This window comes from Trachinotus anak, unplaced genomic scaffold (genome assembly GCF_046630095.1).
Source record: "Trachinotus anak isolate AG129_WGS33_773 ecotype Australia unplaced genomic scaffold, CSIRO_AGI_Tana_v1 ptg000009l, whole genome shotgun sequence".
Classification (NCBI taxonomy): Eukaryota; Metazoa; Chordata; class Actinopteri; order Carangiformes; family Carangidae; genus Trachinotus; species Trachinotus anak.
This window is the reverse complement of record NW_027273860.1, coordinates 2807133-2831882: the sequence shown is the minus strand read 5'-3', so window position 1 is coordinate 2831882 and position 24750 is coordinate 2807133. Positions and strand designations below refer to the sequence as shown.

Genomic DNA, 24750 nt, shown 5'->3' with positions numbered 1-24750 from the left:
AAAAAAAAAACAAGGTCGGAAATGCTGCTTTTAATTTGTAGAAACCCAGCTTTTATTTTGGAAACGAACAGGAAGTAGAGCAGGAACACAAACCGTTGAGTAGCTGTTCCGCGTTTGCTAGCTTCAGAGCTACACACAAACTCAGTGAAGGTGAGACTTTAACCCGGGATATCACTTTAAAATCACCTTATTCTTACTAACGGCACCGGGGAGACTTTTTCCACCGGACTAAACCGCCGTTAAAAGCAGCCTGGGAGACGACAGGTATGTAGTTGTGATGCTAATATTTTTTAAAGTTTCGGTTTCAACTAGACGTGAATTATTGTTGTCTGCTTCACTTTACATCTGATGAAGTCTAACTTAAACTCGCCAAAACTAACAAACGACAACACGAATTGCTATTAGATAAGATTTTACCCTCAAACACACGATTTAAAAGTGTTGTCTGGTTGTGTTTATGATTTAATATTCAAGCTGGACAGCTGTTTACTATTGTAATGTCATGGAGAATTCAACTATTATTAACCTGGACTTTCCCATATTAATATCATGCTGTCACATGAGGAAATAAAAGTGAAATTACTGAGGACACTACCTCCTTACTACTGGCTGACAACCTAAAAATAAATGGTAGAAATTGTCGATCAAAATGTGATTTGATTTACTTGTCTTTACTATCAGTAGGACTGTCAAACATGTAGGTGGTTTACTTCCTGACTGGTATTTTCGGCTTAAAGTGGACATGTCACAATGTTGAAAATATATAATTTCTCAAAAAGTTATTAATTGTTTTACTAAAGCAAAATAACAGTAATATCAGCAAAAGTCAAGTACTCCATATGCAGAAAAATGCCCCATGGAGACTTAACTATATTAATTATTTGTATTAATAATTTATTTATACATATTATTTACTATACCACAGGTTGCATCAATGTGAAAATAGAATTTTACTGCGTTAGCTGGTTGAGGTTGAGCTAATTTTAACTATTTTATATATTGTAAGTTAGTCAATAACAGTGTCTCATATTTTATAAGATGACGATATTGTAACTAGTACCCTACAGTACTGTCAAATAAATGTGGTGCAGTAAAAGGGACAGTATTTCCCTCGAAAAGGTAGTGGAGACAAATTAAAGGAGGGAAAAAAACAAATACCCAAGTACCTCAAAAATATAGTATACCACTTTCTTAGTTACACTACACCATACAGAATTTAAATGGATTTCCCCATCCAACAATACTGAGCTTTTAAAAATGTGTGTCTTGTTTTCATTAGTCTGTGGTTGAAAGTGCAGATGTATGTGTTCATGTGCTGTTTTATAAAGTGGAAAAACCTAAATTACATATTTTCTCTGGTATACAGCCAATTGTCAATAAAAGACTTATTGAGAAGGCTGTTGTTAAGAAACAGATTCAGTTTTTTAATTTGAAGTTAAAATTACAAGTAACTTCTTCCCTTTGAGGCTGCACAGATAAATATTTTTCTCTTTTTTTGCATGCTAGAGCTCTCCACGAGCCCTTGAACCACTTGTCAGATTAATCCCCTGGATTAATTATGAGTTGTTTGGTCATAAAATGCCAGAAAAAAGTTCCCGGACCTTAGATTGATTGTTTTATTTGACCATCAGTGCAAAACCTCCAAATACTCAGAATAAAATGATTTAAAACAGAAAAAAGCGGCAAATTCTCACATTTGAGGAACTGAAATGTGCAAATATTTGAATTAATTTTGTAATAGATTATTTAAACAATGAATTGATCATCAAATTGTGAACTTCCCATTTCAACAGCAATGAGCAGCAGCCCTCCATCTGTAGAGATGGACGAGGTCAGGACTAGAGCCCAGTCCCTCCTCTCCTCCTCAGGCTCAGCCCAGAATGTGAAGGCTGAGGTCCAGACCATGGCCAGCATCGCTCTGCCGCTGTCAGAGAAGTACCATCACCTCCCAGCGGAGGTCATGCTGAGGGAGAACACAGTCTGCCGCAACAGACAGGAGGTGAGGTTCTCTCTCTCTTTCCTAACATACAATGAGCTTAACTTAAATCTTCCTAATTTTATTGTGAAACTAAAACCAACAAGAAGGAATGTTCACGTGAAGTTTGGTTGCCGTCAGAGAAAAAGTTTGCTGAGGGGATCGGTCAGTATAGACATATCTTTATCTAATGCTACGTCAAATCATTTCTGAGCACTAGAGGGCAGACAATCTCCAAAACAAACTCATAACTGAGCCTTAATACTGTATCAACCACACATATAAATAACAAAAAGGAGCCACATAGGTATCCCACTCTTCTTATGCACTTGTTGAAGGCAGTCTGGTGCTCAGTTGCTTATACTGTGTGTTGATTACCAGCAGTACAAGTAAAGTAAATGATCATATGATGTTGTGATAAAATCAAAATGAACTTTTATTCAGTTTTAACCACAGTGCTTATGAGGGATTGACACATTGAGCCAGTTTTACAGGATTTAAATTTGAAATAACTGGTTTAATCTGCTGATATATGATGTAATGTCTGCTTTCTTGTCATTTTTTAAAGATTTTTCTCAGTTGTACAATGTGAAGAAAATGTAAATGATAAAGAATTAAGACTCAAAAGAAACATTGATTTTCCAAGACTATAGTTGTCAGACTTTAAAATATGACACAAAGTTTTGCTTTGTGATAAAATAAAACCTTTAAAATTAGTCAAAATTACACAAACATAAGAAATCGTGTATTTTCTACAAAAAGAAAATAATATACACATAAATACATATTTTACTAGCAAATCTGTATAAACCCTTTCATATCTATGATCTTTGTAGCTAAATCACAGCAACTAATTCATTGTGGTTAAATGTTGGTAAACAGTTGACCCTAGCCATTATATACGTGAGCTAACCATAATGACATCACTAACCCAGCAACTTTATCTCTGCATCAGGTGCTGGAGTCTTTGAGTAGATTGGTCAAGGCCTTGAGTATCCTGGAGAAGTATGGCTGTAACCTGACCTGCCCTGCCAGGCCCAGATACTGGAGGAGTGTCAAGCACAACAACCCCGTCTTCAGAACCACAGTGGATGCCATCAAGGTGAGCAAGAACCTGACAAGTTAGATAGTTCTGCCGTTAACGTTCTTTACGTAAGTATAATGATTAACTCACTGGTGCGTATATATTGCCAAGATAAAGTGTGAAGGTCATCCAACTTATTGAACAACGCTTTCAACCCTGGTTTCCTTTCACAGGGAGGGCGGCGAGTCCTATTCCTCTACGGTTACACCAATCAGCAGATAGATGGCCTCAGTTTCCCAGATGAAGTCAGCGAACCAGATGCCGAAAAAGTCTCTGCAGTGACGCTGGAGGTCATGACCTTACGCACGGAGGTGGACATGATCATCAAGGTTCGTATTTGTGTGTAGTCGATCATCTGTGATCAGCAGTTTTTGTGCAGAGGATTCAACATATTCCATTTCTTATGTCTCTGTTTGTTTAGGGCACCCATCCTCACCTAGAAAACTTCAAAGATATCCTCCCATTTCTCATGCAGCAGGTCTGTACAAACGTCTTCAGTAGCTTTATATTTAATTTTGTCACTGAATGTTTCCACATCTGCCTTCATTTTACCTTACTTCACAACTCTCACTTTATAATCTATTCAATAGTTTTTATAGTATTTTGTTGTTTTTCTTCAGTTGCTGTCTTAAATTTGATAGTGAACATTTTACATTTGGTATTATTATATTGATATTTTATTTTGTGGCACTTTATACAGTACAACTTAATATATGAGGAGGAAGAGGCAATTACAATAACTTTATTTGGTATCTTGAATTTGATTCCAGCTCCTGAAAAATTTCCTGAAACAGTTTTTACAATAGCAGCATATTCTTGTGTGCACATGAATACACAGTACACTCAGAGATCACATAATAAATCAGTAAATACATTAAAGAAATTTAATAAATGTCAATTTATTTATTTTAAAATGTCAATTAAAATATATAACATGAAAATTAAAGGCAAGTGCCATTACTCCCATTTTTATACGTTAAGTATAATAAGTAAATATGATGAAAAACACATAAATTATTTAAAATAATCAAAAACTATATGAAAAATAAAGACGAGATTTACTTCAGTGTGGATGCTGGAAAAACTGAGTCAAATATGTAAATTGAAAGAGTAAATTTATTATTGACTTTATGCAGCACTGTGATCGGTCATCAAACTGAGCTTCATTCTTTTAGCTTTAGTCAACCTTTGACACGTTTAAAGTGTGAAGAGTGTTCACTGTGTTGCTGTTTTCTTTAGGATACCGTGGTGAGTGACTCTGTGGTGGTCCTGTCTGGAGAGGAGCAGCATGGAGACAAACCCCAGGTCCTCTCTCCTTCACCTGTACCTGCTCAGAGCCTCGTAGGACAGCCCCTGAAGCCATCAACAGGTGAGCCGCTGTCTCATGGAGGAGCTCTCTGGAAAACAGTTTACTCTACTTTTACAGAGTCATTGTAGAAGGACAAGCAGCTAAGACCCCAGAGAAATAAATCTAATCTGTCTCTGTGTTTTCTTTATAGAATATTCCTTCGAAATTTACACATTCACTCATTATTAATTGGTTCCAGTGACACTAAATATCAGCTAAGTATCCTTTGCATCCTTTTCTGTCTTTGTCTCCAGGCTCTCTTGCAGCGAGTGAGTGTAATTTGTGTGGTAGCGCTTCATCTCTGGTTTGCCCATCTTGTGACAATCAGCCTTTTTGCGATGCATGTGATGACCTCTTCCACCGCCACCCCTCCAGAGCCAGTCACAAGAGAGACAAAATACAGACAACCAAACAGGGTATGTCACACGACAGCAGGCTTTAAACACAAGAAAACATCTGGAAACAACAGCAAAAGCTAGAAGTTAGTTTTTCTTCCGGTCTGTGTTTTTTTCTAACTTGTATTTTTTGTGTCGTGTGTTTTTGCACCTAAAGAGACCTGCAGTATCTGTGGTGTTTCTGCTGTCCACGCTCAGTGCTTCACCTGTGTCCAGAGATTGTGTGTGAACTGTGACAAGCTCTTCCACTCTCACCCTGACCGCAAAGGACACAACAGAACTATTGTGACACCAGCTAAAACATCCAGGTGAGGAGAAGAAGAAACTTAAGAGAACTCACCAGGAGCTTGTGATGATATAAAAGTCTTTTACTGTCTGGAGAGGGACAGGAAATATGGGAGTGAGGGAGACACATGCAGTAAAGGGTCCGGCCGGCAGGGAGTCAAACCAGGGATGTGCTGCTCAAGGCTTATTATGCCCACAGTATACATCTCAGCCATAGAGGGGGGGCAGCTTGGGAGTGGTAGCCAGACTTTACCCTAAATGTAAGTTTATTGCTTTTCTGCCATCTTTCAGTCCCTCTTTGTCACCTTGGGAGTGTGCTCATTGCACCACAGTGAACGAGATGCGAAACGTTCTCTGCTCGACCTGTGAACGGCCTCGACTCGCCACGGCTGCATCCACCGTTCAAGAAAGCCCCATGTCAGTCCCCACATCACCAAACACAGGTGAGACTCAGACACAGTAACAGTACATTTCATTTATGCAGCACGCCCCAAAACAAAGTTACAAAGTTCTGTGAAAGGAATTGAAATTGAATAATGCACAATGTGATAAAATAAGACAAAAGAGGGAAATAAACAAATACCAGAATTTAAAAGATACAACTTTGCACTAAATCTGTACTAAACGTAGACGTTTCTCAGCGTAATTTAGCCTTGAAAAAATTACATTAGACACGTTTCAACAAGGTTGTAAACAATGAGCAAAAAATCAGCACAGTCTAAAAAACTAACCACTGGAAAATGACAATGTAATGACATGTTGCTGACATAAGGAAACAGTTATTGTATGAAGCAGCGGACCACCAAGAATGTTGTGTGTGTGTGTGTGTTTGATCCCCCAGAGTGGCAGTGTAAGAGCTGCACAGTTGTAAATCCAGGCAGCAGCGTCCTCTGTGAGGTGTGTGAGCGCCCACGCCTGGCCACTCGCCCGCCTGTCGCACCAGTGTCGTCCAACCCAGGGTCTCTGTCTGATGCTGGAGCAAAGGTTTGTCTCACTGTTGTTCATTATCCTCCCAGTCTTCATATTGCCAAGATACTCCCAGCCACTTCTGCACACCATGTGTCACATCTTAATGAGACTCATCAAGATGTTTATAGTTTGTCCTGTTACCTAACTGCCCTGTTAAGTGCTAATGGCAAAATCATCAGCATGTCTGAAAAAGATACTCAATCTGAACGGGAATTTAAGTTCGTCCAAACTATTACACAAAGCTGGGAGACCCACAAGAAGACATAAAAACTTTTAGTGCCTGTGTGAGTCAAGCTCCAAAAAAACAGGGTCTTACACTTCCCATAACTCCACAGCAGTTCTGAACCAAGCGGTTCGTAATTCAATTAGTCAATTAAAATTAAGCAACAACAATTTTCATGATTAGTTCAATTTGGTACAGATCTTTACTGTCCCGGGAGGGGAAATCCTTTTTGCAGCAAGACAGCCTAACAACAAAAACATGACACATACACAATAAAAACTGAAGGAGATGATTGAAGACATGAGAAGTGCTGGGACTATGCATGCAATTCAGAATTAAAGAGAGGGTGTATTATAAAAGTTAGACACACAACAACATGAAGAATGAGAAAAATAAAAGTTAAACTATGGAAGCTTGTATCTCTGACCAGAGGAGAGAATGGTCTGATCATGGATTTACTTATATCTGCTTTATAAATGTCAGACAGAGAAAGCTGCTTCTGCTTTTGTGTGTTTTCATTTGATTCCAGTTGAAATTCCAGCACTAACAAATGAGTGAGAAGTTAATCAAGCAACCATTTCAGTCATTTTTAAAACAGAAACATTTTCTCATTCCATCTTCCTAAATGTGAGAATTTGCTTTTCTCTGTTTTTTTTTTCATTATAAATCAATATCTTTGGGTTTTAGGGATTTTTTCGATATTTTATAGACTAAACAAATAATTGTTAGACCCTCTGTGTCTGTTAAATGTCCACACATGATGCTAGTGACACAGGTTTTCAGTTAAAACCCTAAACAAAGGCAAAGATAACCCTGAAAACAACAATAAGGTTTTTCTTTTACTCTTTAGTCAGAAGACAGGATGAGTAACCTGATCATGATGTGTAAAACTAGTGGGGTCCCCTTTTATGACAGAGTTTGATTTCCTATACAATCATTTTGATCACTGTTTATCTTTAGAGCTGCTGAAAGTCACTGTTGAGGCGTTGCTGCTGCCTTTTTTCTTTTAATTTAGAGAATCTTTATTTTAGTATCTTCTTTTAAGGCATCTCATACATATTTGTGTCTAAATTTCTCTACTTGTATAATTTTGTCTTTTTTCCTCTTTCTTTTCTTTCTCTATCACAGTGGACTTGCCCGTTTTGCACCTACGTGAACACCAAGCCCACTGTGGTGTGTGAGATGTGCAACCTGCCATGTAAAGACTCTCCTGGCAATTCTCTGACTGAGTCTCTTCAGCAGACTCCGACCATCACTAAGGATCAACCTCAGCCCGGTGCGAAGCCGCTTCCGAAGCCCAGAATGAACCTGGAGCTGAAGAGACAGAGGACGATGAAGGAACACGGACTCAGCCTCATCCACCACATCAGAGTCAGTCTTCATCTGAAGAATCTTTACACAGCTACATCCTAGACCGTGACAACATTTTAAACCTACTAGTTTTACTTTTTGTAAGAAATTAGCAGAGAATTAGTGTCATCACAGAGAAATAAAATGTGATCAGGGTTAATCTTGCATCTGTTGCTCTGCTCTACAGTCAATAGACCAATGAAAAACAGTGAACTCTGAAACAGTTAAATCTGCAGATAATTCTCTCAAATAATTGATTAATCATCATATCTATTAAAATATCAGATAATCATGAAAATTTGAAAAAATGAGTCCCAGCTGACCTCTTCAGAAAAGCATTTTACATAATTAAAATTGAATCGATTTCAGCTTTGGACAGTAGTTTTTCATTTTTTCCATATTTTCTGACATTTTATAAAACAAATAATTAACCTTTTTAATCACAGAGGTAATCAGCAGATTATTAAGACCGAATTTATTTGCAGTGGTAAACACAGAGCAGTGATTGTGGGGGGTGGGATATGATTGTTCATGTACATGTGCGAAGCCCTAGAGTTAGTTACCAAGCAAGGAAGTAAAACTTAAACAACAGTCGAACCCTAAAACTGCTGAAAGAAGGACTGCAACTAACGTTTTCATCATTGATTAATCTGCTGATTATTTTCTTGATTTAATAGATTAATGGTCTGTTCTTTAAATGAACATTCACCTTGTTTGTCCCTCCAAGGAAGCAGAAAAGCGAGGGGTCAGCCCAGAGGAGGTCTACGCAGCCCTCTGCATGTGCGGCAGCAGCAACGTTAACCCCTGTGATTGGCTGACCTCGGAGCTGCCTCACCTGCTGGATGAAATCTGCGCTATGGCAGCGTCTGTCCAGCTAAACTACAAAGCAGGGGATTCTGGGATACAGCCCTTGGTGGAGAGAGACGGAGAGGAGACGGAAGAGAGCGGTAGTGACGCCACAGGTGAAGACGTGAAGCTGTCCAGAGCTGAAGCCAAGCTGGCCTGGTTAGCAGCAGGAGGAGACACTGACAGAGCCGTGACACAGCTGCTGAGAGACCGACAGATCAAGGTAGGAGAAATAACCTGCGAAACACAAACACCCAGATACTGTTCTTCAACCCTTTGATCACAGTCATAACCCTAAAAACTGATTAAATCTTACAACTAGAAAGTCAGAACAATAAAAGAGATACTGAACCAAAGTTACAGACACAAACATGATAGAAATGTAACCTTTTTTAAGGAAATACAAGGCCTGTAGCACCAACAAGTCTGAACCAGTTATGTGTCAACAACTGTTGCAGTGATGTTAAAATGCTGTGTACAGATAGAATCAGCTTTCAAACATTGTAAAAGTTGTAAAGGTTGTGTGAACAGCGCAGACAAAAGTAGCGTCCCATGGGAGGGACAGTGTATTTTAAAAGGTTAAAAAATTGCTGTATAAACACAAGTCACTTAAAATGAAACATTCCTACTAGAGCTGCAGGATTTTCAGCTGTTCGGCATCTTAGACCTTTTCCATCACTGCTTTTCCTCTCAGAATACATTAGATTTCATTTCAGAAGGCTGACAGCTCTTCTTCATTCAGACACAGGGATGAATATCCTTACAAATGTTTAGATACTACTGCAGGTACACTAAGCTTGGTTTTGGTCCCAGTGGTATAAAAATACTTCCACACACTGTTCAAAGTTTATCAGTGACTTCTGATCAAATTCAAACTTTTCTTTTACATGACGGCATTTTTTAATACACCTGCCTACAAGCTGTGTAATGACTGTGAGCAATGTTAGTACCTTTCCAATTTTTTTTAAATCTAACAATGGAAGCTAAACTTATCAAATGTTAAATGTCGTCTATAAACAAACAGTCATGTTGAAATACCTGCTGTCCAAGTGGAGACCGTTTATCCCTTAAAACTGGAGGCTCGGTTTATCACATCTTTTACAAGCATAGAGCCAGGGTCAGTGCTATGACCTTGGTTGCTATGGCAATTGCTTTTGGGGAGGCCGAGTGACCTGTGGTAATGTGACTTTTTGATGAAATAATAAGTAAACAAGCCAATAAATCAATATTAAATCACATCATCATTTACTTATTTTTCCAAACAAAAGCCAAATTTGTAAAAAGTCTACTACAGTTGTATACAAATTGTAAATTCTCTCCAGCTTTATTTTGAAAGGGTACAGTGTAAAACAGTGCTTAGTTGCAGTTGCAATATGTTGCCATTTATTCTTTAACATATACACTGGTGTTGAGGAAAACAATCAGAGGAAACAGATCTTCAGTGTCTTCAGTCATGCATGGGCAGGTACACAAGGGGGTGCAGAGTTTCAACAAGTGACTGGTGAGGTTGATAAGAGGCTTTTCTACAGCTGAAATAAAACTGTGAAAAAACAGGACGTCTCTCAAGTGTTTCCCAGTTTTTCTGACCTTGAAAGATAAGTCCAAACAAAGAGGGTCTGTTGAATGCTGGGAGTGATGTGGGAGTGTTGTATGACCCTGGGTAATGAATTTATAAATTCCACACCGATATGAAGAACACAGAGGAAGCTTTCAAAATAAAGGCAGGAGATACGGTACGTCTGTTTAATATATGGGGTCAGGAAAGGCAAATATATTCACTCACAAAAAGCTTATCCAGGGGAGGAAGTGCTGGTAACAGAGAGAGTTACATGTATATGGTTACGATGCTCACAGTTATGCAATGTTTTACATTAAATAATGACAAAGAACAGCACATTCATATTCAGACTTTAGGTGTTTCTGCCACACTACCGTTCACCAAGCTGGTTTTAGGTTATTGCAGATATGTTACTGTGACTATATACTGTGGGTCTAACAACAAAGAGCAGGGGAGAAATATCTTTGGAAACTTTGGACTCTCCAGTAGAATTTAAAATAAAAGTTTGTGGGTTTGAACACCGTTTGATTGCACAGTGTGAAGTTTAATGTGTCACTCAGTGGTCAGCCAGTGGGTTTTAAGAGCTTAGCAATACCGATCCAGTGTATCAGACGCTAACAGGATATGTTCTGTTCTGGAAGTATTGACACAATGATGTATGATGTCTTTATTGTAAACATTTGTCTGTAAGTTCCCTCCCTGTTGTGTGTCTCTGTTCAGATGAGGGAGCTCCACTCTCTGGGTTTCAGGGATGGGGCCCGGTGTGAGGAGGCCCTGCGGCAGAGCGGAGGTGAGGTTAAAGGGGCTTTGTCTTTGCTTCAGCGTCCTCTCCTGGAGCCTTTCCACCAGCGTATCTGGACGGACCAGCCCGAGCCGCCGATTGATCCCAAACATCCAGACAAGCAGGTTGGTCTGAAAATTACCTCAGTGATTTTAGTATGCACGCTTCGCACCTGTGCTGACGTGGGAATGACGTGTTTTTATGTGGTAAAAAGAAAAGTGCCTGTTTATTTTTGGGTTGTGGTGTCCTGTTTTTGACTCCACCTGCTTTTTTATTCATGAATGCCTCATTGTCCTCACTGGCTGTCCTCAGAGGATGTGCAGGCGTCTGCTGGCGCTGTACGACCTGCCCAGCTGGGGCCGCTGCGAGCTCGTACTGTCGTTGCTTCAAGAACCAGGCGTCACTTACTCCCTGGAAGATGTGGTGCAAGCTGTGAAGGAGTCGCATGACAAGGACTTCATCAGGCGTCTCCTCAACAATGAGTGCCCCTGCTGTCTGTGCATCTTCCCCCGCAGCAAGGTGAGTGAGTGAAAGTGATGGTTCAGACTGTCCACAACCAAGGTTTGAACAGGAATCTGCAGGCTGTGGGACAGACTCACAGTTAGGTCTGTCTGCTGTATGAACATTACAGCAGGATCCGCTCGTAATCACTCCTCCTGTTCACAGTGAAATCCACAGTCTTCATTTGGTGCACAACAGCGGTGAAAACAATAACAAACACTATCTAATTTAGTGAATAACACAATGATTGTGCTGTTCTGGTCCATACTGAATACTTCAATGTTGAGTTTGCTGTTCACAAGAAACCACTGAAACCAGAGATCTGATTTGCATTAAGCTGAAAGGGTTACAGAGTCAAAGAGTTCGAATATTCATCGGTCCACAGTCAGACAAATAAATAAATGGAAATGATTTAGTTCTGTGGCTGCTCTCCTTAGAAGTGGGTGTTAAGCTCAAACCATCAATATCACTCTCGCTTATAAATTTTGCATTTTCTTTTCCCAAATCTAGGGCCTTATAGCAAATCAATAGGCATGCATATCAAACTTTTAATTGTTCAGTTATGCTGAGAATATCTTTATCTAATATGTTTGGTGAGGCTTCCCAGATAAGGCATTTTTGAGGCTACAAAAAAAGATCTGAGATGGTGCTGCAACAACCTTATCTGATTTGACTGACCTAGGTAATAAGGAAAAAGAACATGCAAACATGTTCCATGCAAATTATTTAAATACAAAACACCTAGTTTTAATACCCCAATACACAAATTTCCCAACAGAATTTGCTCTGGACACTCATCTGTTGTGTTTTAATCCTGTGGCTGGAGCACAACAAAATTAACCACTATTAGGAATTCTAATAGATCTAATAAAAATAACCTTGCAAAAGAATTTGTGCTTAAAAATTCAAGAGCTTTAATGTGAAAATATATATATATTGAGTTAATGCACAAGCCTCTTTTAATAGTGTTAAAACATTTATTGTAACTCACAGTTACTTGTGTCCGTTTTGCGTTTGAAAAATTATATGAAATGATTTAGTATAAATGTGGATGTTTCACTGCATAAAAATATTTTTACATTTTTTCAAACCAATAATCAGCAATGATTGATTACCCTGCTGCACCCTGCTAACCTAGATCTGCTACTGCTACAAGGAAATTAACAGGAAATGTAATTCAGTTAGATTGTTAGACAGACACATCAGACAGAAATAAAAAAAGCTTATTCATGAAATAAAGTTTATAAACTTGGGTTTGTGATTCAAGAACTCATGCTTATTTTGAAAGAAAATTAATCAAATAATCTTTTTTCTTTTTTATCATTTTCTTTTAAAAAAGCATTAAATGCATCAACCTACAGTATTTGCCTTCCTCTGCAGAGGAGTTCAACCTTCAGTACACAGCTGCTGATTTCTCCTTTTCTTTTCCTCTCTGTGTTTCAGATGCAGTCTCTGACTTCCTGTCAGTGCTCAGTGTGCCACGAGTGTTTCGGGCAGCACTTCACCATCGCTGTGAGAGACAAACACATCAGAGACATGGTGTGTCCTGTCTGTGGAGAGCCCGACATCAACGACCCGGAACAACTGGACAGCTACTTCTCCACCCTGGACATACAGGTGAACTGAGAAAGAGGAACACGGTTGGCTTTTGTGCATGTTTTTAACAAAGGCTCTGATTGGCCTCTGTCCCTCTGAAAAAGTCACTTTCAATAATATTTAAACCAGAGGTTAAACGCAGTCACAGTGAAGTTGACCTTCAACCATTTGGATATAATATATCATCACTTCATCATTTATCAAACCAACCCAGCGTGTGAGTCATGGTCCAAAATGTGTTTTGTGAGGTCACAGTGAGGTCGTCCCATATAAGGTGGATGTATCATGTAATGTATACTGATATATTTACATTCATCACTATATCTTAAAGGAAGGATAAAAACAGGAGGGAGATGTGGATGAGCATTTTGTGGAAATCACAGACCTACATAACAATGTCAGTGTGCAGAAGGAAAGCTGAGTTACATTTAACTTAAATTACAGAGAACAAGCATGTGAAGTGACCTGCAACAGGTAAGAATAATGTGCTAAATTTCCTCTTTGCTTTGTTTTTCCAGCTGCGGGACTGCCTGGAGCCTGACGTGTATGACCTGTTTCATAAAAAGTTGACCGAGCACGCTCTCATGAAAGACCCAAAGTTCCTCTGGTGCTGTCATGTGAGTTCCTCCCAACATCTAAAATCAGTCCACATGTTCTTCCCTGTTACTCTATCAGCCCTCACAATCTGATTTCCTCCTTCATGTGTAATTTGTCTACCATACCAACATACACACTCCTGCAGCCCCAGACACATTTCTTCAGGTCTAGGTGGAGTGATAGTGCCTCTCTTTCCTCCATATTAATTCAAATTGCAGCAGATTTGAAGTCATACCAAATAAAACAGTAGTTTACATTATTTCTACAATAACTCTCTTTACTGACTTTAATAATGCTGCACTTTTTCCTTATTCTAATGTTTTATATATTATTTCAGTTCCACTCTATTAAGACATAAATTCTGAATAACTGATTCTTTATAGACCAGTTATAAGCCATAAATAAGAACAACTTTTGGGTTGCCAAGTTGAGAGAAATCTCCAGTGGACTGTTGGACCACTTGCCACCTATAAACGTTGGTCACATGCAATAATAAAGGCTAATAAATCATTAATAAAGGGTTCCTACAATAATATATCAAGTTTATAGCTGCTGCTATGTTGTTTATAAATGAATTTTGGTTCAGATGTCCTGCAGCTCTTTCAAACAAGTGGTCAAAGAGCCACAACCTGGCAACTCAGAAGTAGTTCTTATGAATGGTTTATAACTGATGTATAAAGTTTTAGGTAATAATTTATTAACCATAATTAAATCCATTAATTACATCGAACAATGAACCCTTTATAAATAGTGACTTATCAGAAAGTGTAACCATTATTTCTAATGTCTTTTTATAAAGATCTTTAAAATGTGTTTATACTTAGACTGTTCTTATGGAATGTCTCTTTTTTATATAAATATCTTTTTATTGATGGAAATCAACAAAATCAGCATAGCATTAATATGAAGAATATGTGTTTCTGATGTATATTTACTTTAAATAATCAACATGTCTCCTCCTCCTGTCTTCATCAGTGCACCTCCGGGTTCATCAACGATGGAGACCAGCTTAAGGTCACCTGCCTGTCATGCCGGAAAAGTTTTTGTGCTCAGTGCAAGAAACCTGTGAGTATTAGTACTATTTATTACCATTCTTCACCACATGTAGGGCTCATGCAGCTCATCTTAGATCTGATAAAAATAATGAAAGGATTTGACATTGTGCCTTAAAACTTTGGCAATCATGAACTTCCTCTCTGGTCTCAGTGGGAGCCTCAGCACCAGGATCTGAGCTGTGAGCAGTTCCAGCAGTGGAAGAGGGAGAATGACCCAGAGTACCAGAAGCAGGGCCTGGCAGGCTACCTGAGAGACAACGGCATCAGTGAGGCTCACCACAAACTTTACTTACAACCACAACCACAAGTTTCATTTCACTATTTTCCCTCATAACCCAAACTATGTTTATACACCATTGAGCCACACCCTCCACAGTGTTTATTTATACTGATTCCTAATTGTTCAGCATTGTTGCTGAGTTGACCTGCTTATTCAGGGATCAGCATGTTTGCTCTTAAAGCGGACCTGTCATGCTTTTTTGTGCATGTAAATGATCAACAGAATCACAAGGTTTAAAGTACACACCAAAGGGGGTAACTCTATCAGGGCAGAACCCAGTTTTCTCATCGAATGAAACGCCTCGTCGGGGGTCCAGGCCTTACTTTGTAGTAGCACCTGCAGGCTGGACAACCCCTGCAAACACAATATCCTAAAGCACAAGGTAACATCATTAAATATCTTGTTTTTCTGACCAACAGACCAGAACCCATAAATAATCAATTTACTATGATTGCTAATCTTTTTCTTAATCATTAGAGTTGCAGGTACACAGGTACACAGATATACAGGTATACAAAGCAGTCATCTGGGCAAGTGGGACATTAAATTGATGCTTACATCAGTAATAATGAACCAACAAAGTACTTTTATATAGAGTTAAAACCATGAGTGAAAAGTTGATTGACAGAAAAATAATCACCAACTATTTTGATAATACATAAATCACTTAAACTCAATATCTGGCAAAACTGATAAATATTTCCAGTTCTAGCTTTTAGTTTAATGCTGGTCTTTGTCTTATGTGACAGTAAACTTATTATTTTTGGGTTTTTGACCCTTAGACGCCCAAAAACTATTTTCTGTTATTTCACAGACCAAACGTTTAATCGAGAAAATAATTGAGTAAATAATCTGAATATCTATTCCACCACTTGCATTAAGTAACTTTGCATTTCAGTGTGGTGGAGAGAGAGAAAACATGAGATCAAGGTTTGGTCAGTAAACTCCCCACTCTTTCTGTAGAAGAATCTTTGAACACTGCTGACTCATGCTTTCCAATTCAGCTATCCTGGCGCTGTCATTGTTTCTTAAACAAAACAAAAAAAAACTCCTTTATACAAAATGTGAAATAAATAAATAAATAAATTTACCAGGATGTGGTGTCCTTTTGCAGCCTGTCCTCACTGTAGGTTCCAGTACGCTCTGACGAAAGGCGGCTGCATGCACTTCAGCTGCTCCCAGTGCAGGTACCAGTTCTGCAGCGGCTGCAACAACCCCTACCACAAGGTGAGACCAAGTTACACGGTCAAGAAAAAAAAAATTACAGTTTGAAGATCTGAATGACCAAAACATGTTTTTACAGTAGACTTCCACTTGTTTTATGTGCTATACCAGCTGTTGCTGTTATTGGAAGAAGCAATATCTTTGTTTTGAGACACTGTTTTGAACATTTCTGAACTTCTAACATCTGAGAATTTCACAGAATCTGAACTGAGCTGATTTATTTAAAGAATTAAGACAATGGTTTTAGCTTTTCAGCCTCTAACAGTAAAGCAACCAGAACAGTTTGGTGCAGCCATAATAATGATAATGATAATAAATTATGTGTATAGCACACAACAAAAGTTACAGTATATTTACAATAAACACAACCCCTCCATAAAAATGAAAATTAATTTTATATTTGCATGAATGGCATGTACGGAGCCTTGTAGCACACCGCAGGTAACATGGTCATTGGAGGATTAGGCATTTGTTAGTGTACATTTGAATTCCAGCACTGCCTTTAGTAAACATTACATTTCAGTGAGGTGGAGAGAGAGAAGACAGGATTTTCCAAAGTAAGAAAACATTAGATCATGGTTGGGTCAGTGAATTGCCCACTCTTTCTGTGGAAGAGGAGGTTCAGATACACTGCTGACTCATGTGTTCCAATCTGAGTCAGCCATCCTGTCTTATGTAGAGGTAAAACCCAGAAGGTAATTTAAAAACACTAACAACTGCTGTGATTTCCCAAGTTGTGACAGGTTAATTATCTAGGAATGTAGAAAGACGGCACAAACTGGAGTCAGGCTGAGATATGATTTGAACCACCTAAGGGCAAAATCAGAGATGCTAACCTGCTTTTACAGGCAATTAAGCAAACTGCTGTGGTCAACTGTGCAACACTAAGGTCCAAGTCCTGGACCTCCTGGACCTCATCAAAACCTCCTCTGCCTCTTGTATTTATATTGTCTTTGTTTTTGCCTTCTCTTGCAGACGGGATGTAAGACGCCCCAGTGCAAAATACCTGGTCTACATGCTCATCACCCTCGTGATTGTCTCTTCTATCTAAGAGACTGGGAGCCGCCCAGACTACAGGCCCTGCTGCAGGTAAGGATGCTGTTCAGGGTTAGGGCTGCAGCTCACCATTATTTTTTGATTAATAATAAAATGTCAGGAAACAGTAAAAAAAAATCTCCATTATCATTTCCCAAAATTGTTTTTTTTATCTGAATGTCAGTCTAAAACCAAAAATATTTATTTATTTATTATTTATATTTATTATCATATATGATAACATGGTATCTTTACTCAAAAGGCCTTTATATGGCAAGGCCTATATATTTTTAAAAAATTTTAATTTTTTTTTATGTTTTTGCATGTTATTTTAGCTAAATAACACTGTCTGGAAAACCTTCAGACCTCTGATGCTATGTAAAATTCATACGTGGAACTTAAATAAATTGTTTATTTTTTAATTGGTTAATTTATCCATCCATTTTCTGCTGCCTATCCATGTCATGTTTATTGATTTTATTAAGAATTATTATAATTATACAGCTGGGAAGCACTGACAAAATGTGACATAAATGACATTAAATTTATGCACTTGAAGAGTAATTCTAGGCCTTACCATCACTACTGGTTTTCATTGATGTCTTTCATACATAAACCAGTGAAATGGATATTAAATTTAATTCTGTGTGTCACTGAAAAGGTCTTTTAGGTCTTTACCTTTTTGAACCTGCTGAAACACTGGACAAAGGATGGCACAAAAACCTCATACTCTGGAAATATTTGGAATTTTTGTTGGAAACATTTTGCTTCCACTCATGCCTTGGCCGACATGCCCAGTTTTTAAAGCCTCTCCCTCTGTTATATCTTGTTTCACTGCAGCAACACTGTTGTCAGACAACATAAGCAAAATATCATCAAATTGCATTTCTTTTAGACACAAGCTCCTGTTGGCAACTCACTTACATGAGGACTAAAATTTCAGACATTCTAGGATTTCTAGAGTGAGCAAAACAATGTTCACTGACCACATGTCCTGTTGTATTGTCCTTGACCTGCTGTACCCTTACTTACTCTCTCCCTCTTTGACAAACGTTGAATGTGAAATTATATATTTTTTTCTTAACTTTCCTTTCCTTCCCTCAGAGGAGCGGTGTGGAGTTCAACACAGATCCTTCTAATGGAACTCAAACTGGTAAAACAGCTTTTTGTTCATCAGCCGAAAACATCTGTTTCCCTGTAGAAATCTTTCATCATGTCCTCAAAAGTAAAAAAAAAAAAAAAAAAAAAAAAGAAAATATAACATTTCCCCTCGGTTCACACATATCCTGGAAAAACCTGGAATTCAAACAAAAATTTGATGAAACTTGATTTGCTGCATCTGATTTTGCTCATTATTGGTGTGGACTAATGTCACTTTTAAATTTGAAATAAAAATAAACATTGTAATAAGTATTTGATATGTCCTGGAAAACGAGTGTTCAAAAGTATGAGATCCTGTTCTTGTATTTTCACTCTCTGCTCTGAAAAGCGTGTTTTACAATCTGTTTTGCTTTATTGTTTTTTTAAACTTTTTATCAATATGAATAATTAACTTTTTTCACTTTATAAGAACAGCAAGCAAAGAGCAAACAAATAACAGATAAAAAAAAACGGCAAACAAGCGTGAGATCATGGGATTATCAGTAAATCAAGGAAGATTTGACTTATGTAAATAAAATATTGCACTTGTTACATACAGTAGTTAATTCAATTCAATTCAATTCAATTTTATTTGTATAGCGCCAAATCATAATATACATTATCTCAAGGCACTTTACAGAGTCAGGTCAAGACCTTACTTTGTTACAGAGAAAAACCCAACAGTTCCCACAAATAGCAGCGCTTGGCGACAGGGGGGAGGAAAAACTCCCTTTTAACAGGAAGAAACCTCCAACAGAGCCGGGCTCAGGGTGGGCGGCCGTCTGCCTCAACTGGTTGGGTTTAGGAGGAGAAAAAAAGCGGGGGTGGGGGGAGGAGAGAGGAGAAAAGAGAGAGAGAAAGACCAGGAACAGCTGTATAGGTAATGGTGTTATCAATAATAATGACAGATAACACTGGTTAATAGTAATGATGAGTAGTGGTGGATCTGGATCCTGCTGCTCCAGGGGCAGAGATACCTGCAGAATGAGGACAGAGAGAGGGAGAGAGAGGAGAAGCACAAACTACAGGAGAGAAAAAAATACAAAGTTAATGGTATAAAGTAGTCAAGAAAGAGAGAGAGAGACAGACAGAAATAGAGAGAGAGGGAGAGAGCACCCAGTGAATCATGGGAATCCCCCAGCAGTCTAGCTCTATAGCAGCATAACTAAGGGATGGGTCAGGACATACCCGAGCCAGCCCTCACTATAAGCTTTACTAAACAGGACAGTTTTAAACCTGATCTTAAAGGTAGAGAGGGGGTCTGCCTCCCGAACCCACACTGGGAGCTGGTTCCACAGGAGAGGAGCCTGATAGCTGAAGGCTCTGCCCCCCATTCTACTCTTACAAACTCTGGGAACCACAAGTAGACCTGCATTTAGAGAGCGAAGCGTCCTATTAGGTTAAGACAAGTCTGTCTCTTTAGTTTAATAAATACTACATTTTCCCATCGTTTTTTTGTTCTCCCAGCTCTTTTTGGAGCCATATGAAGTAAGTCATCTGTTTTAGAAGATGCAGGTGTTTGAAAATATTGATAAAGATAATAGCATTAGGACAGTTTTTCACATCCTTCCAGAGAATCTGTACAGAGGGACAAGTCCAGAAGTTCTGAGCATGATCAACCATGGTTTCTCCACATTCCCTCCAGCTGCGCAGCTGAGTGTCAGTTTGTTTTGGCTTTTGTGTAGGAGTGATAAGAAAACAAATCAAGTATTTTTCCATCAGAAATGTCTCCAGGTCTAGACATTGGTGGAAGATGACTGTATTTCCTGAGCATGCAGCCACATGTCTTCAGTTACTTCATGTCCAGCTCTCTTTCCCCCCCGTTGTTTAGTGTTTAGCGTCCTTATTCAGTAATATGATGCCTTGGTATGACTTGCTTATGAGACCTTTGCTGAGTTGTAAGTGATACACATTCTGTTTTTAATTCATCTGTTAATGCATAGGATATTCTCTTAAATCCATTATTGACTTTATTCTCTTCTGTCTGAACCAGACACTTGTGGTGTGATGGAGCAGAAAGATGAAGGAGGGCAGCAGATTGATTCACCGTGTGGCATTCAAACACAGCCGGGACAAGCTGGGCTTTGCGAGTGAGTGTCTGACACGACTGCTGCTGTGTCGGTGATCAGCCTTGGAATGACAGACACAACAGCTATTGTCTATAGTACAACATGGTTATGAAATTGAGCACGAGATTTTCAAGGAGATAGACTAAAAATTATGTGTTAGATTAAATCTTTCAAAACACTAAAATAACTCTTATAATACTAAGTTTCTATACAATATGCTCAAGTTGCCACCTTTTAACACATATGGTAAGATATAAAAATATCATAGTATTGTATGCCATAAAAATATGATGCATAAAATGTCATAGTATAGTATTTCAAAAAAATACACACACACACCAGTTTTTTATTCCAATTTTATCAACCAATCACTGACATCATTAATAATAACAGCATTTTAAAAGAGGTGATAAAACGTTAAAACAAGCATTGTTGCACATTAAAGACAAAATTGCATATAAAATACATTAAAAACTAACAAAAGCAACGACAAGAAGATAAGTACTTTAGGACTAAAAATATGTATCTGTATGTGTAATTTATTGATTAGCTGCAGCGAGTAGTAATGTTTTAAGCCCTGATTATTATAGTATAATAAGGTATGAAAATTTATCCAAAAAATGTCATAGTATAGGAAGGCATTAAAATATCATAGTGTAGTATGTCCAAAAAATATCAAAGTGATGAAAATGTCATAGTAAAGTATGTCAAAAAGTAGTTTTTCATACAAAAGTCATAGCAGAATAAGGAATAAAATATTCATGGTATAGTATGGCAAATAAAGATGTCATAGTATAGTAAGAAATAAAAATGTTACAGTATATAATGTCAAAAAAAGCAAAACAATGAAAACCTTCCCTCAAGGCGTTACAGAGATATTGTGTTCACAAGTCCAAAACCATGTTTTGTGAGGTCACGGTGACCCTGACCTTTGACCACCAAACTCTAATCTGTTCATCCTTGAGTCCAAGTGGACATTTGTGCCAAATTTAAAGAAGTTCCTTCAAGACGTTACTGAGATATCGCGTCCACGAGAATGGGACAGATTTACGGATGTACAGACGGATAACCTAAAAAACAACATGCCTCCGGCCCTGGCTGTTGCTGGTGTGGAGGTATAAATATGTCATGGTATAGTAAGGCATTGAAATGTCATAGTATAGTATGTCCAAAGAAATTTCATAGTATAGGAAGGCATCAAAATGTTATAGTATAATAAGGGATAAAAAAGTCATAGTATAGTAAAGCATGAAAATGTCATGGTATAGTATGTCCAAAAAAATGTCATAGTAAAGTAAGGCATAAAAATATCATAGTTTAGTATGTCAGAGAGAATGTCATAGAATAGAAAATCATAAAAAAGTCATAGTATAGTGTTTCATAAAAGATGTCATACTATAGTATTAAAAAGAAAAATGTCATAGTATAATAGAGTAAAAAAGTCACAGTATAATAAGGCAGAATAATGTCATGGTATAGTTTGTCAAAAAGAATGTTATAGTAAGGCATAAAAATACCATAGTATAGTATTTCCAAAAAAGTCATAGTACAGTATGACACCAGTCATACTGTACTATGACTGGTGAAGAGGAATGGTCATCAGCTTTGGGTGGTAACCAAAAGAATGAGATTGGAGATACCAGCAGCAGCTCCGTGGGGGGGGGGGGGTCTCAGCCTTAGAGATTGGGTAGGGAGGTCGGAGTAGAGCCGCTGCTCATTTGCATTGAAAGCAGTGTTGAGGTGGTTCAGGCTTCTGGTTGGGATGCCTCCCGGGCACCTTCCATTGGAGCTCTTTCAGGCAGGTCAACCTGAACCTGAACACACCGGCAAGATTATTCTGGCCAGGGAGCGCCTCGGGATCCATCAGGAGGAGCTGGAAAATGTTGCTGCCTCCGCAAAGTGGTAGAAAATGGATAGGTGGATGATTCTACAGCTGAAAAACAAAAAGAAGAAAATTATTGTTAAAGAAAAAATGCTGAACATTAACTATCAAAACTTTACTGGTTCCTCTCTCTAAGCATCATTTTCAGAGAAAAACTACCTCGTCAGCAACAAACAGCTGACAGACACAGTTAGAGACCAGCTTGTGAACACAATGGTGCATTCAGCAGTTGAAGACACAGATATTTCCCTCAGGAGATGGTGAAGACCAAAAATCCATCGTTGCATGTTTAATGTTTCCAATAAAAATGTTTTTAAAAAATCGAAAATATCTCTGCTCTCACTTTTATAGATAGAAGATACTGTCTCGGATGAAGGCTTTAACAAAGGTGTGTGTCTGTTTCTGCAGGAAACACTACAGGGAGTACTTGGTCAGTCTGATAAACGATCACTCTCTGGACCCGGCTCTGCTCTACGACGCTCACGAGCTGATCCGGGCCTGTGAGAGGTACCAGGTGGACGTGCAGAGAGGAGAGAACGAGGAAGACAACACTTACCAAGCTCGACTGCTGAAGGTGAGATACCACTGTTCGCTCAGAGTCCTTTTATCATATTTTTAAATCCTAAATAAAAGCCAATGCTGAGTGGTCGAAAAAAATATTTATATCAGCCTCTGAATAATAGATGGCAAGAATTTATGACACATTTTTTATATTTGGTGGTTTAATTATATGATTCATTTTTTATGTAAACAACATAAACAAAGATGAAGTTAAAAATTTAACTTTTACATTTTATTATGAAAAACAGTAACTTGCTATTGATAAAATAGCTTAAGTACAGTAGCCATCTTTGCTTTTCCATTCCTTTAATATCTTGTTACTTATTGGCTGTTGGAAACACTGATAGCGATTTAGCTGCAAATGCATTAGGAAGCATTAGGACACTAAAGCAAGATGGGTCCAGACCTCAGCAGGAGTGAGTGTGGACTGACCCACAGAGGTGACTCACAACTGCAAAGTAACTGGTTTGACTTACCAAACTGGCAGCAAGGATCCTGACCTCTGACCTCTCTGAACTCTCTGCACAGGGTCAGCTTGTCCCATGTTGTTGAACAAGACGCCTGTCGCCACAAAATCCAGGCACAATCCATCAAATTTGTGAATTCTCTCCTGTCACTTTTCCCGGTGCCTTTAAAAGAAAGCAGAAATTTTATGTTTTATGAAAATGTCTGCGAAGAAAATGGGTGAAAATAATCATATTTTCCTAATGCTAGTCCAAAACCATTGTTTAATCTACCAGCGTGTCTTTTATAGAGAGATGAGGCTTTAGCTGACAAAAGGGAGGTGTGCTTTACATTTACTGTCTATAAACCTTTACTGCGTCACATTAATTCGATCTGTACTGCGTTCAAACTGAATCTGGAAAAACTGGTTCTCATTTCTGTTGAAAAGCAACAGTTGTGTGTGTCTACACTGTATGTGGAGTACACTTTACAAATGGGTTGATGTATGTTTTTTCTTTCCTGACAGAAACTAATGGAGGTTCCACTTGGAGAGAAGGTTCCTCGCAACAAATAAAGACACTTCTGACTCAAGTAAACGCCTGCTGAGTGCCAAACCATGAAAGAAAAATGTATGTGTGCTGGCTGTTTTGTGTTCTTTGTTTGTTTGTCTCTGCTGTTCTCACAGTTGAAAATGAATCTGTTCTTTCCCTGTTGATCGTAAACCATAAAGAGAAATGTGTTCTGAAGAGGAAGGGCTCAATAAAGGAAGAAGTCTTTGTGATTTTCTGCTCACTTCAGCTGAGACAGTCTTACCAGTGTCAGAACTTTATCTCATGTTGTTTGTCTTCAAGTGATGCACAATGTAAACATTTAAAAGAATCTAATTGTGATATGTTGTTGAATCTTGTAAGAATCTGATTATTTATCTCTGGCACTTAATATTTAAGATTTCTGCATAAGAACAATGTAGTGATACTGGGAAAAAAATGTTATTCACTGTCTCAAATGTTAAAGTGCTAAGATTGTCTTTATATATGACGGATGGATGACTCACAATCAGTAAATAAATACGATTATTTTGAGATGTGGATTAGTTGGTGTGAAATATCTTGATTTTTGAATTGATCCCTGATCAGTTGAATGTCTTTTGATACTTTTGAATCTTTTAAACACGGTTATGAGGGTTTTTGTTGGTATATATATCTCGGTTCACACTTTTTACTCCAATAAAATACATAATAATATATTATATATACATAATATTTCTATTTTTGCTACTTTTATGTACTCCATCATGTTTATCTGGCAGATTTAGTTACTAGTTACTTTAAGTATGAGACAATATATAATAACACTGGTACAGGTAAATTCCTTATATACCAGAGCTACCAGCAATAAATCCCCAACAAACACAAATATTTTTATTTTATAGTCACATAATGAATTTGATAAAGGAAGCAAGCAAATGTATTTAAGAGTCTAAAATCAGTGATGGAATGTGACTAAATGAATTTACTCATGTTCTGTACTTGAATGCAAATTGCATGTACTT

The 24750-nt window shown here is 38.1% G+C and overlaps 1 protein-coding gene across 2 annotated transcripts; it reads left to right on the top strand.

The window, feature by feature from the left end:
- The first annotated feature begins 93 nt into the window (after positions 1–93).
- Positions 94–24280, top strand: LOC139625030 (E3 ubiquitin-protein ligase RNF31-like). 2 transcript variants are annotated; one of them, XM_071484604.1, is made up of 24 exons: positions 94–150; positions 1794–1999; positions 2931–3077; positions 3233–3388; positions 3481–3537; positions 4299–4428; positions 4662–4823; positions 4960–5110; positions 5379–5530; positions 5929–6071; positions 7408–7650; positions 8357–8698; positions 10754–10939; positions 11127–11333; positions 12759–12932; positions 13430–13528; positions 14484–14573; positions 14715–14829; positions 15958–16070; positions 17043–17156; positions 18207–18255; positions 20236–20332; positions 22602–22767; positions 23725–23915. In XM_071484604.1, exons 2-24 carry the CDS (start codon positions 1796–1798, stop codon positions 23770–23772), a joined length of 3345 nt encoding a protein of 1114 aa, XP_071340705.1. In that variant the 5' UTR covers positions 94–150; positions 1794–1795; the 3' UTR covers positions 23773–23915. The 2 variants fall into 2 exon arrangements, with proteins under 2 accessions (XP_071340705.1, XP_071340706.1); XM_071484605.1 differs by having other exon boundaries at positions 106–264; positions 23725–24280.
- Positions 24281–24750: the final 470 nt, after the last annotated feature.

Bases quoted from the DNA above. Each gene is read 5' to 3' on its own strand.
- LOC139625030 (XM_071484605.1), top strand. From the start codon at position 1,796: ATGAGCAGCAGCCCTCCATCTGTAGAGATGGACGAGGTCAGGACTAGA. The intron at 5,531-5,928 runs GTGAGACTCAGA...TTGATCCCCCAG, and splicing joins CCCCACATCACCAAACACAG to AGTGGCAGTGTAAGAGCTGC. The intron at 13,529-14,483 runs GTGAGTTCCTCC...TGTCTTCATCAG, and splicing joins AGTTCCTCTGGTGCTGTCAT to TGCACCTCCGGGTTCATCAA.